The following is a 12655-nucleotide window of genomic DNA, read 5'->3' as shown; positions in this document are numbered from 1 at the left end:
TCCGCCTTCCGTCGTGCCGAAAGGTTTTTTTTGTATTGATTTTAACATAGGTTCTGCAGTCAAACAAAATAAGTTTTTGTCCAAAGTAATTAGAACACAAGCATTAATGTTATCACACTAAAACCTTAACCTTAACCCTGTCTGTGTAGAAGTTTGTTTCATGAAACGAGCGAGGGCGATACCGTGGTAGTACAAAAGAGCAAAAGAAACATGTTAACTGTGTGTGCTCGTTCGCGCAGAGCGATGGTGAGGTGTGAGAAGGGATTTTAACAGAGCAAAGTTGTAACGGAATGCGAAGCTTGCTTTGCTTAAAAGACAGAATAAATTAGCATAAGTTGTTAGGAGAAGGCATTAGAGAAGCCCCTGTTCTCTTTTGCTGTCTATGCTGGGTGTCAGACATGCTCACACGCGCGCGCGCGTATTATTTACCGAATTGCTCGTTCTTTCAGTGCTACAAGACTACATCGATGCATATGCATGCTCGTTCGTCATTTTCTGTGTATGTATGAGTGCGTTAACGCGCACGAGTGTGTGCGTGTGAGTGAGTGGTGATTGAAGAAAAGTGCCGGCTTCTCTAGGCTGTTAGTTAAGCAGGCAGGAGTTCAGGTAATATGTATGTAAATGTTAGCGGTGGTAGGAGGAGAAGATACTCGACAGTATATTGTGGGATATATAAACATCTGGTTTAACATTTAACATGTCCTGTTGTGTGCACTCAGAACCGGTCGCTAAACGTAACTTTACGATCAGAAAACCAGTTTTTGTTGTTTATAATGGAGGCAATTTATAGTCAGTCGGCTTTATTGGAGAATGGTTTTGTATGGCAGGTGTGCTGTTATCTTCTTTTGACTTAACATGTTTTTTGGCTGTCGATCTGTGTGACCTGAGTTCATAAACTACATAATTAAGTAAGTGATTTCAGACCTAATCGTGTACTTAACACATTCATCCTGCTGTTCATTATAATTTAGGTTTTTATTAGCAGCGTTTATCAGTATAGATTATTTATGAATTTTATAATTAATATTAAAGTAAGAAAAACCTATATGGGTTTGTGTGACCTATGAACCCGATGGAAATGCAATTGGGTGCACGCATCATTACAAACAATTGTCCATTTTTTATTACTCCAACATAAATCATACATTACACTAATTTCTTCATAATAATTGGTGATTTAGTAAGCATTTATGTACATCTATTCAAAAAAAAATTCATGATTTTTTCTTACTGTTTCCATATGACTGATAGATTTAGGTATTAATGGTGAATTTTTTAAAATTATGTTAACCCAAATTGAATTAAATTAATTACACAAGTATTAACCCAACTGAGTATAGTTATTTGATTGTACCTACTCTATTGTCTTTTATTATTCATTGTTATTTCTTGTTACATTGTTGCTTCTTGTTATTTATTCATTTTTTAATATTGTTATTTATTTTTTATCGTGTACCTTTCACCCAGTTAAGTAACGTATTATTTGTTCTTCCTAGGGAAAAAGGAATTTAGTATTACCTCATGTATTGACTTTTTACACTTCACCATTGTTCTCATACTTTCAAATAAGCAGTGTATATTTTTTCATCGATAAGAATAATATCTCCAGTGACATGAATATCTTTAATTAAATTAATATAAATTTAATTTTTATGCATTCATCAGATTTTATTTTTATTTAATTCTATTTGAAATATAAACTTGTTAAATTTTATTTGTTTTATTGCAGGATCCTGTTTCACCTCCCAATGGTACTGCATCGCCTAGAGAGAATGGACTGGAAAAACTTGCTCCAAAAAAGGAACATGTTGGGCCTCACAGGTTGTTAAAATTAATTTTTCCAATAAATAATAATAATCTGTATTAAATTAATAATAGCAAATGAAATCATTTAATTAAATCTTTCCCATTGCCTACTGTACACAAACTGTCACATTTTATTGATTTTATATTTTTTATCAATTCATTATATCTGCACAGTGTACAGTATGCAATTTAATATTAAAAAACTGACCCCTCTATCATTTAGAAAATTAGAATTTGTTTCAAGATAATTCATACGTGTTTTTAATAAAAGATAGTTTTTGAAAAATTCTTGTGAAATTTTCCTCATTTTATTCTATTACAGTATGTAGAAAAAATTAGTGTTTTTTTAAACTCAAATATAAAAAATTTAACTAAATTTCTCTTATGCAAACCTGTGAGAAATTGCAATAGTAAATAAGAAATTAAATGACACTAAAGGCCAATGAAATTAAAGGTTTAACAGGTTTTCATAACCATTGGCATTTAGTCAACTGCATCACTTAAGAAGCATAAAGTGTGGATATTCTGCTAAAAATTGAACTGCCAAATATTATTAAATCCAACTGTCAACCAGGTGGCATTACATATTTAAATATTTTCAGTTTGGAAAAAGATTAATCTTTTTAATTCATTCAATAAATGGAAGTAGTCACTGACAACTTTTCATACTGAATTATTATTTTGTAGGTTTAAAAATAAAATAATAAATTAAGTAAAAGGATTTGACACTGATCGTGAAATTAGTTAAGTAATTGTGGGTGCTTTTTGTGTTTGTGTTTATACACATACTGCCCTATATTTCTAGTGAATTTATTATTTGGCACAAGACCCGATTTTAAATGTTACCTAATAAACAAGATTATTCAACTATGTTTAACAATAATGAGTCATGCCCTTACTGTTAATAGCTTGGCTGTGTTAGATTGTACATCATTTGTTTCATCATGTACAACTTGGCTTGAATTATACAACAGATGTAATCTCTATTATATGTTTAAATCAGTTCAGTTATTCTACATAAATGCACTAAAATGTATGTTTATTTGTAAAGAGTTGGTGATATAAAATATTTATGCTAGTGATGGTAGAATATTATGCCATAAAATATTGCTGATTTCATATATGTTAATTGTTTAGTTTTTTCTTTAGTATTCTTTTAAATAATCATTTAATTTAAATTAAGCAGAATTTTGAAAAAATGCCAGCAGTGAATACATTATAATTTGTATGTGTGAATAAAGAGCCTATAAATTATTTCTCTTTGCATGAATTATAATAATGGTTTTTCATAATAATAATAATAATTAATTGCTTCTGCAGCTGTTGGTATCCATAAATGTATTTCTTCATTTTTTAATAAATAATGTGTGTGATAATTGTTTATTTCTTTCTCTCTGTGCAGTCCGCGTAGTGGTACATCTTCCAATGCTAGCACACCTTCAACTAAAAAACTAGAAGAAAAACCAACTACACCGATCTCAAAATCTGTTACACCTACAAGTGGAGGTAGTGGTAGCAGTGCAGCTGGTGCCAGTGGTCTTAAACCTATTGTTAAACCACCTACACTAGGTAAATAGATTGATGTCTTATTATTATGGTAACTTGACTATACCTGAATAATTTGTATGACGGTTATTTTTATCACATTAAAGTTATATTACAATAAGAAGATGTATATAATTACTGTATTAATAAACATTTGATATTGCTGTCTTTCATCCCTCAAAAAAAAAAAATTATATTTATAAAATGCAAATTTATTAAGCTAGGGGATCAGACATCCTATTGACTTTTGATAGAAAAACTAACTTTGTATATTAAAATAATATGTTTACTTATTAATCAGTCAGTCATTTTACCACAAAATCACCCTTTACTATGACATTATTTTATGTTCCAAGAAAAATGTCAGACTCTTACTGAAAATCGAATTAGGGCCACATGATAAGTCATTTTTAATGATGAATATATGAAGCTGAGGATACTTTGAAGGCACTACTATCTTTTGTCATCAAGATTAATTGTTGCTCTTCTTTGAAACCTAGTGACTTAGGTTACCATAAATGATTATAGGGTGCATGATTATTTACATATGGGTACATGCACTATTTAGGCATATGAGTTTATGAGTGCACAGATGCACTGTGTAATTATTTGTTTGCGTAGTGTTCTGTTCTTAGATTTTGCAGTCAGCATAATCATTTGGCAAATGATATGGAATTATTCCACTGGCTTTACTCACCTTCTCTTTTATTAAGCTCAATAAATTTTATATTTTCAGTTCTTATTTTATTTCAATTTGACTTCAAAATTTGTAACGTTTTGTTTCAAAGAAATGAAAATCTCCTTTACGTACTGAAGAGGTTTCCTGATTTTTTAGACACTGTTAATTTAGCCATTGATTATTAGTGGCACCAAAAATTTACTAAAAAGAAATTGAATTTTATTTAAAAAATTTCTTTGAAGAGCATTCTCCAAATAATATAAATGTGAATGATAATTTTTAGTATTTTAAAGAAACATATTTAATAAACATTTCCTGTTCTTCATAGCAAATATTGCTTGATGTTACTTTCTGAAAAAGCCTTGGCTTGTGCTCAGGGAAGGCAGAATGAGTGAATTCTTATTACCAATAAAATTTTTATTAATAAAAAATTTAACTTCCCAGATTTTTTATCCTGTATGGAATGAATATAACATTAAGGTGTTTAATTAATCATTACTATTATATAAAAACACAGTAAAGATAACTTTTAATATTGATTACACTTTAATCAGTATAATCAAGTGATGTAATTTTTTGTTTGCAGTATAAAATCTATAACTTTGTTTATGACTACAGTAACAGTTTTTACTGCAGAAGGATTTTAATTTTTTTTTTAATTTACTGTTCTCAGCTTGTTTTTAGTTTTTCTCATTTTAGGTGTAAATTACCTAAATCAAATCTTGTTCTGAGAATATCAAGTAAAAATATCCCAGTTCCATATCTTTTACTTAATTTTTTCCATTCTGCTTTTATCTATATGTAATATCAAAAGTAGAACTTTATAAGATTAAAAATTGGCTCAATTGTCACAAATTTTTAATGTAATCTAATCTTAATCCTGTGGAATAAAACTAGCTAAAACGTTTATAGTTTTTCTAGCATTAAGTTATAATGAGCTGCTGGGTACATGTTTATATTCGTTTGGTTACACTTTCCTGTTGATATAATAGAAGTGGCATGTTTATCATATTAAAACTTTTCATCTAGTGAATTTTTAGATTGAATAGATGGAAGTAGATAACTTTTAGAAATAGTAAGTAATAGGGCAGATTTGGGTAAATTACCTCATAGAGGTATAAACTCCCATTAAGCTTATGAGTAAAAAATTGACTAACTCTAACTGTATAGTAGTAACAGATTCATCCAATAAAATTCAATATTAAACATTATTAAAAATGAAACAACTGGCTTTAAAAAAAAAAAATCTAGCAAGTGCTAATTTAAAGGTAGTAAAAGCCATCATGTGTAGTATTTAATACTATATCATTCATTACTTATAGGAAATGAATAAAAATGAATGAAATGAATGTGGCTGATGGCACATAATTTGGATAATTTTTCTCAACTAACAGTATAAAATGATAAAAACACCTTCAAAGTAATTCATAAAAACCTATGAAAGGATTTGGAAATTTTTTTATGAAAATTATCTTCAGTTTGAAGCTTGATTAAAAAAATAGATTAAAAAAGTTAAAAAAGAACATTCAGTATTTGTAAAAAAAGTCATTTCTGGTCTAGAAAAGCACCTTAAAAAATTCCTCCTTTTTTGTAAAGAAATAGTTTTTGTGCTATTACATTGAGCTGATGACAGTCGTGTAGATTGTCTATATTTTGATTTTTCTTGATTAATTTTAACTTCCCATTTGCTTTACTTTAAGTATATTAAAATATTAAACCAATTATACTTTAAAAATACTCTATTTTTTTAAATTAAAATGTGAACTACTTCATAATTACTACTTTTTCTCTGATAATAGTAAACTGTAAATCAATTTTTTCTTTATTTTGTTATTTTTAGCCATTTAATGTAATTAATTGTTTGTATTTTTGTGTTACAGCACAGTATCCTCATTATTTATCAGGTGCAAGTCCCCATGATTTGCAGGTTCAGGCAGCAGCAGCTGTTGGTGCATATGGTGCACTACATAACAATTTGCCTCCTGCATTAAATTCTTACAATAGACCACCACTCGTTGGTTATGATCCTCATTCTCAGATGAGGGCACCTCTGGGACCAACATTAGGTGGAATACCTGGTGGAAAACCGTAAGTGTGACCAATGTATTTATCTATTGTGATATTAATTATTTAACTAAAGTCATATCTATTTATTAATCTTTCTTTAATTTAAAAATGTAGCTTACTTCCCTAAAAGTATTTATTGTGAATATCCAATTATCTCATATGAATATTATTTGATGTGCCGTAATTGAGAATGTTAAAGATAAACCTGTAGTGAATGTTAAAAATCAGAAAAAAAGTTAACTCTAAAAAATTTATGAACAACATGGTAAAAAGATAAAGTTTTAAAGATATTTGTGTACAGTATAGCACTTTTTGATAGCAAAACATGGATAGTAGGAAAACTAAATAGAAAAAACAAAGGGTTAAATGTGATATTTTAGAAGGATGTTGGAAATTAGGTAGATTGATCATTTTTGACTTTTTCAATGAGTAAACAACCAAAACTTTATTACTACCCTGATTTGAAAAACACTGCACTAGAGCACAGCTCTTCTTCACTTGTGTGAAAATGCTGAAACAGTTCAACCATTAAAGTATACAGAAGGTTTTGTAAGCAGGAGCACACAGTTCAGAAATGAAACAACACTTCAAGGTTGAAAAGGAACCCCAATCACAACAGAAAAACAAACCAAAATGGATATAAAAATTTCATTTTGTACAAAAAATAAACAAAATCACAAAACATACAAGGATTGTCATTTAAATTTAAAAATAAAAATCCTTAACTTCTGACAGCAGTCAAACAGCTTTCAAACCTATACATACAGTTTTTCCATTTCAACCACATCATATTAAGAATGATCCCAATTTTGCATGCTAGTTGAATTTCTATTTCAACGCATTTTAATGTGCACAATAAAGCAGATTGTGATGAGTCATAATTACATGACAGTTGTCTATAGAGCGTACTGGAGCAGCTGTATCTATATCTTAACTGCCTGGAATTCCTACATAGGTGGGAAACTAAAGAAACTGGCACATGTACTATAGAGGCAAGATTAAAAACATTCTTGTATATGTCCAATATTATTTTATGGGTAATAAATATGTCTGATTGCCCCTGAATTGTACTTTCAGAATCTCTGCACACCTTTAAAAAATGTGTCCATCTGCAACATGGTGTAAGGTCATCATACACCTCGGCAGTAAATATATTGGTCTGTGTAGGCAGACTTAATAAGTAAAGGAAGAGGTCTGTAGATGGATGGAAGTAAAGTAAATGGAATCTCACAAACAAGCAAAATAGGTTGCTTGACCATACATTTAGTTAATTTAATTTGAGAAAGAAGAGTACAGTGAAACAAAGAAGATTAGATCAAAACAAATGCTAATTGAAGATGTAAAATGAAATAAATATTTTTAGTTAAAAGGTTAATTCAGATTACGAAGGACTAGCATAAACTAGTCAAGGAACTGATGACTTCCTAAAAAAAAAGTATATTTACGGTAAGAATAAATTAATCACCAGATATAGAATTAGTATTGATAAATTACCTATTTCAAATTTTAAAGATTAGAATAATAATTTTGGTGCAGATCAGCTTTAAAATTTAACTGCTTAATTTTTTTTTTTGATAATTGTAAAGATGTGTACTACCACTGTTACTTAATTTATTATATGTAATTGATAGTATTCAATTACATTATTACTCATTCTGTGACAAAATCTGTGTATATTTTATTTACATACTCTTTTGAAGTACTCTTATAATTGAATTTTATTAAATTGTAAACTTAATTATAATTTTTTATTTTAAAGGGTGTTTTAAACTGAAATAAGTTAAGTTCATTCAGACATACAAAAAGTTAATTTTACATTATTCTTAATGTAGCATGAGTCAACATTCAGTTATATTTGTTGAATGAAAGTACGTGTACTATGCAATTGATCAGATATTTTTGAAGATTGGAATCAATCATCTTTTGGAGTATATGGATATCTTTTCCAAAAGTTGTAGGATTATTACGAATTTCAATATATACAGGTTAAGTTGATATAATTAGCATTGTTTATCTTCTGCATTAACTCCAACTGCTACTCAAACTACATTTTAGAATTTTATTAATATTTTAAAGATACAATTCTGTTTAGCCTCTGGAACCACTATAAGGTATTACTTCAGAGGATGGCATGTATGAATGTAAATGAAATGTAGTTTTGTGCAGTCTCAGGTCAACTATTCCTGAGATGTGTGGTTAATTGAAAACCCAACCATGAAAGAACACTGGTATCCACGATCTAGTATTCAAATCCATATAAAAGTAATTGCGTTTACTAGAATTTGAACCTTAGAACTCCAAAAATAAAAATTTTGATAACACACAAAACTCAGATATTTAATGTTACTTTCCTTTATTTATTTCCACCGGAAAAATTGTTTTATTTAAATATTAAAATTACTTCTAAAAATTTTAATTAGCTAATTAAATGTCTAATCCACTCCAAGAAGATCGGCTTAGGTCTGCAATTTATGAAATTACTTACACTTTCAAAAAATACTATTATGTTCAATTAAATTCTTTTGAATATTAATTGTTATACGTTTTATAAAAAAATTATGATGCTAGTTTTATTTAATGCTAATTAATTACATAAGTTTAATAAATAATGGTTATAATTAAAAAATATTTTTAAAAATAAGCAGCTGCCTATAATAGAGGTGATATCATGAAATGATTAGGAGTATAGTTTTCAGATGAACATTTAACACCTAAAAATGTAATAGCCATGTTTTTTGCTGTATGAGTTAATTTTTATAATTTTCTAGGCTTCCAGTTTGAAGTAGACATTACCGCAAATACCATTAATATATTTCAATACAGGTTTCTATATTCAGTTTTGATGTATCTATAGATGTTGATATTAATTTTGAAAATGCAGTTAAAAAAGTATGTTCTATATTTTTTTTCCATTGCATTCTGTGATTTTTGTTTATAATATGATATAATTTTTTATTACTTATGTATGTTGCAGTGCCTACTCATTTCATGTCAGTGCTGAGGGTCAAATGCAGCCAGTACCATTTCCACCTGACGCATTAATTGGTCCTGGTATACCTAGGCATGCTAGACAGATAAATACATTAAGTCATGGTGAAGTAGTTTGTGCTGTTACAATATCAAATCCTACTAAATATGTTTATACAGGTGGTAAAGGATGTGTTAAAGTTTGGGACATTAGTCAACCTGGTTCAAAAAGTCCTGTGTCACAGCTTGACTGCCTGGTAAGTGGTATATTTTTTAAACATTTTGTTGATTTGTTTGTAATCAGTTTTAGTGAAATATATGCCATGTAAAATTGATTGTTAAGTAGATATATATTAAGTGTTAGTAGCAGTTGATTGAGGTATTCCTTAACGTTGCTTTGTTGAAAATTTATGCAAGTGGTGCTATGTAACTTGTGCAAATTTTATTGAGAAGAAATTTACTGGACTCCTGAATAAGATGATAAACAGCTCATATATACTTGATGGTTTTACCACTAGAACAGCACTAGGATATCATCCTGATATACTACCTCTAAGATGGCAATGCTCAAAATAATGCTTGATTTTGGTTTCCATAGTCCCCTGAAGTTTAATGCACTTGGTTTTCCCCTTTGGAATTTTGATTCAATGCCTTACATTTAATAACTATTGGCCTTATTGGCAGTCACCTCCACCTTAAAAATTTGAGTCCTGAAATCATATTAGTTTGAGACATCGTAAAATAGTGAACCTCTCTTAGTGATGATATTTCATTTTTTTAGAAATTTTTTTGTTTAGTTAGATTTGGCTAAACTGCTTTTAACAAAATTTATAGTTTATTTTTACTTTAAAACCCTTTCATGACCTGTGGGACATATGTGTCCTACTTTTACTTTTTCATGCTTTACGACCAAGGGGACAAATACAACCCACGTTTTTAGTGTGCTGCCATCTACTGGAAGCCTTTGGTACTGCTTGAAACCATCACAGATTTGTTCATGCAAAACAGCTGTATTCTGCTGGAAGTTGTTTCATGCAGTGTAAGTTTTCGATCTCTCATGTGAAGATTTTTGTATATTTCCCAACGTTTATCTCATAAATAAGCACGCTAAGAATAATAACCTTATTTATTATCTTTTTTAACATTTATTTGTTATATTTCATGGACTTTCAGTGTAAAAAGTATTTCATAGACTTGATTACTGTTTTTAGTTTTTAATTGCACAAAGTACCTATCACATGGCCTGTGGGACATATTTGTCCCACTTATTTTTTTATAATTTCTTTAGAGATTCAACATTTTTGCTTTCTTTTTTCAGTCTGTGATACTATATCACCTGTCTCGGTAGAGTTTTCATAAAATTTTATTAAAATAAAACTTTTCATAAAAATTTTCTCTGTGTGCACATCCTTGCTTCAAAAAATTTCATAGGAATTAAAGGTTCCTGTCATCGCCATCAGTAAAATCAACATCAAACATCATTGGCAGTACATCCCTTGTATTTGAATAAACTTGTCATAAAAATTAATTTTTTGTAAAAGTTGCAGCTGAAATTTGTTCTCTCTTATGCCCTCATTTTTTATTCAAACCTAATAATGCAATACTCCCACCTAATGACCAATGGGACATATAAGTCCCACTTAACATTTTTTTAAAACTGGATGCAACAACCATACACATTTTATGCATTTCACTTCAGAAGCTATTCCTTAAACAAAATACAGAACAAATATAAAAAATTTTGAAAAAAATTAATTCGGTGATGAAAGAGTTTAGTTGAGATTTAAGACACATTTGTATTATTCAGAAATATTTTCTGAGACTCTTATCACTTTTGGTATTTTTTTAAAGTAGCATATTACCTCAAATTTAACAGCTTCCCAAATTTCAGAAAAAGATTTTTCAGAAAAATTAATGAAAACTTAATAATGTAAATGAATACCATAGATTTATTTTAAATTGAAGCTTAAGCAGTTAAACACAAGTTAATATAAATTAATATGAACTAATAGTTAATTATTAAAAAAAAGAAAGAAAAACAATTAAACTAAACAAAACCAGTTAATAACAATAAGTTAATTTATAATAAATAAAAAACTTTGTAACTTTATATTATATATATATATATCAAGTAGTTTTTTTAGAGTAGGAGTAAAGTAAAATAAATAAATATGGTTATGTAATAGTATTTTGGGTCTTTAAAAAACATCATTATGCAGATTTTCTATTCAGGCTAGAAAATTTTATCAGGATAGAAAATGTTTGTTGGCGTGTTGGAGGAATTTGTGTGTGAATTTATTTAATTTTCTTACGAATGTTAAATAACATAAGGGGAAAATACATTAAAACCTTTCACATTTATAACGTTTATTTATTTAAAAGATATATATAAAAAGAACTGACTCACTTTCTATCATTTTGAAAGTGAGATTTTAAAAAAATTAATCGTATCATACTGATCTTTTTGATCAGCTGAGAGTAAACTATCTCTTAACTGACTTATTTGATACTGACTGTTGGGTGAATAAAAAGTTGTATAAAATAGCATACCTTTGTTTAGGATTTTAGTTCTTTATTAGTTAAAGATATTATTCTATATTAATTTCAACCATCATTAGCAATATAATGTTTATCAATGTCAAGTGTACAATTTAAAGGTAATACTTATTCTTTTATTACTGGACTACTGATAGAAAAAATACTTAAATTGCTAGTTGGATAAACCACAGCCAAAGCACAAAAAGTTAATCCAAAATCTCTAAATTAGGTTTCTGTAGCTTACAGTAAGTATGTAAAGAAACCTTAGAGTATACTTCAGTGATTAGGCTTTATTTATTTTTTATCATATTTAATCATTGTTATATCTTAGACACTGATTGCAATTTTCTTCACTAACTCACCCTTATCTAGTTTTTCTTGTGCTTGCAACTTATTACAACTTGTATATGTATCTTCCTTGTAGTTATAGTGCATGTTGTAATCACAACAATAACATGAAAAAAACTGACACAAGAAATTTATAAATGAAGTACAATAAATGCAACACTAGACATCTGTCTAGTAAGCACTTAAAATATAAACTAGAGATAAAAAATTAATTAATGCAAACATGGTTGTAATTTGCTGGGAAATCATGATATACATTTATAAATGAATGTATATATATTATGGTAAAGATTTACCCCTTGTTGGGTTTTGGTTATACATTTATAAAACAGTATACACAATATCATATTCAATGATGCTTTGAAGACTTAAAGTTCAGGAAATTCATATTGGTAATGAATTAATAAAAAATCTCAGCAAAATATTTTACACAATTTACTCGCTTTGGTTATTTGACTGATTTATAAATGCATTTTGAATTTTTCATTTCATAAACAGCTGAATTTCCTGTCCTTAAGTTTTCATAGCATCATTGAATGTGATATTGTGTATACTGTTTTATAGATGTTATAACCTAAGTCATTAGCAAGAAATTCAGCTGAACCATTGGGATAGTTATGCAGAAGTCGATTAAGAGTGTATTGTATTTCAAATCAATAATTTTATGATTAATTATTTATTAGGTTTTAAGCTAATTTGATTTCG

The 12655-nt window shown here is 28.5% G+C and overlaps 1 protein-coding gene across 5 annotated transcripts in view; it reads left to right on the top strand.

Annotated features, from left to right (window-relative positions):
- The window catches only part of LOC142327837 (transducin-like enhancer protein 4), a 201691-nt gene that overhangs the window by 175710 nt on the left and 13326 nt on the right, over window positions 1-12655 (top strand). For all 5 annotated transcript variants that reach the window (XM_075371188.1, XM_075371196.1, XM_075371205.1 and 2 more), the window contains 4 exons: window positions 1730-1821; window positions 3209-3375; window positions 5911-6118; window positions 9072-9321. In XM_075371188.1, the coding sequence (XP_075227303.1) occupies window positions 1730-1821; window positions 3209-3375; window positions 5911-6118; window positions 9072-9321 (717 nt within the window). The remainder of the gene's footprint in view (window positions 1-1729; window positions 1822-3208; window positions 3376-5910; window positions 6119-9071; window positions 9322-12655) is intronic.

The sequence above is a fragment of the Lycorma delicatula genome, chromosome 1 (assembly GCF_047948215.1).
Source record: "Lycorma delicatula isolate Av1 chromosome 1, ASM4794821v1, whole genome shotgun sequence".
Lineage (NCBI taxonomy): Eukaryota > Metazoa > Arthropoda > Insecta > Hemiptera > Fulgoridae > Lycorma > Lycorma delicatula.
Note: the sequence above shows the minus strand (reverse complement) of the source record. Positions and strands in the feature narration are given on the sequence as shown.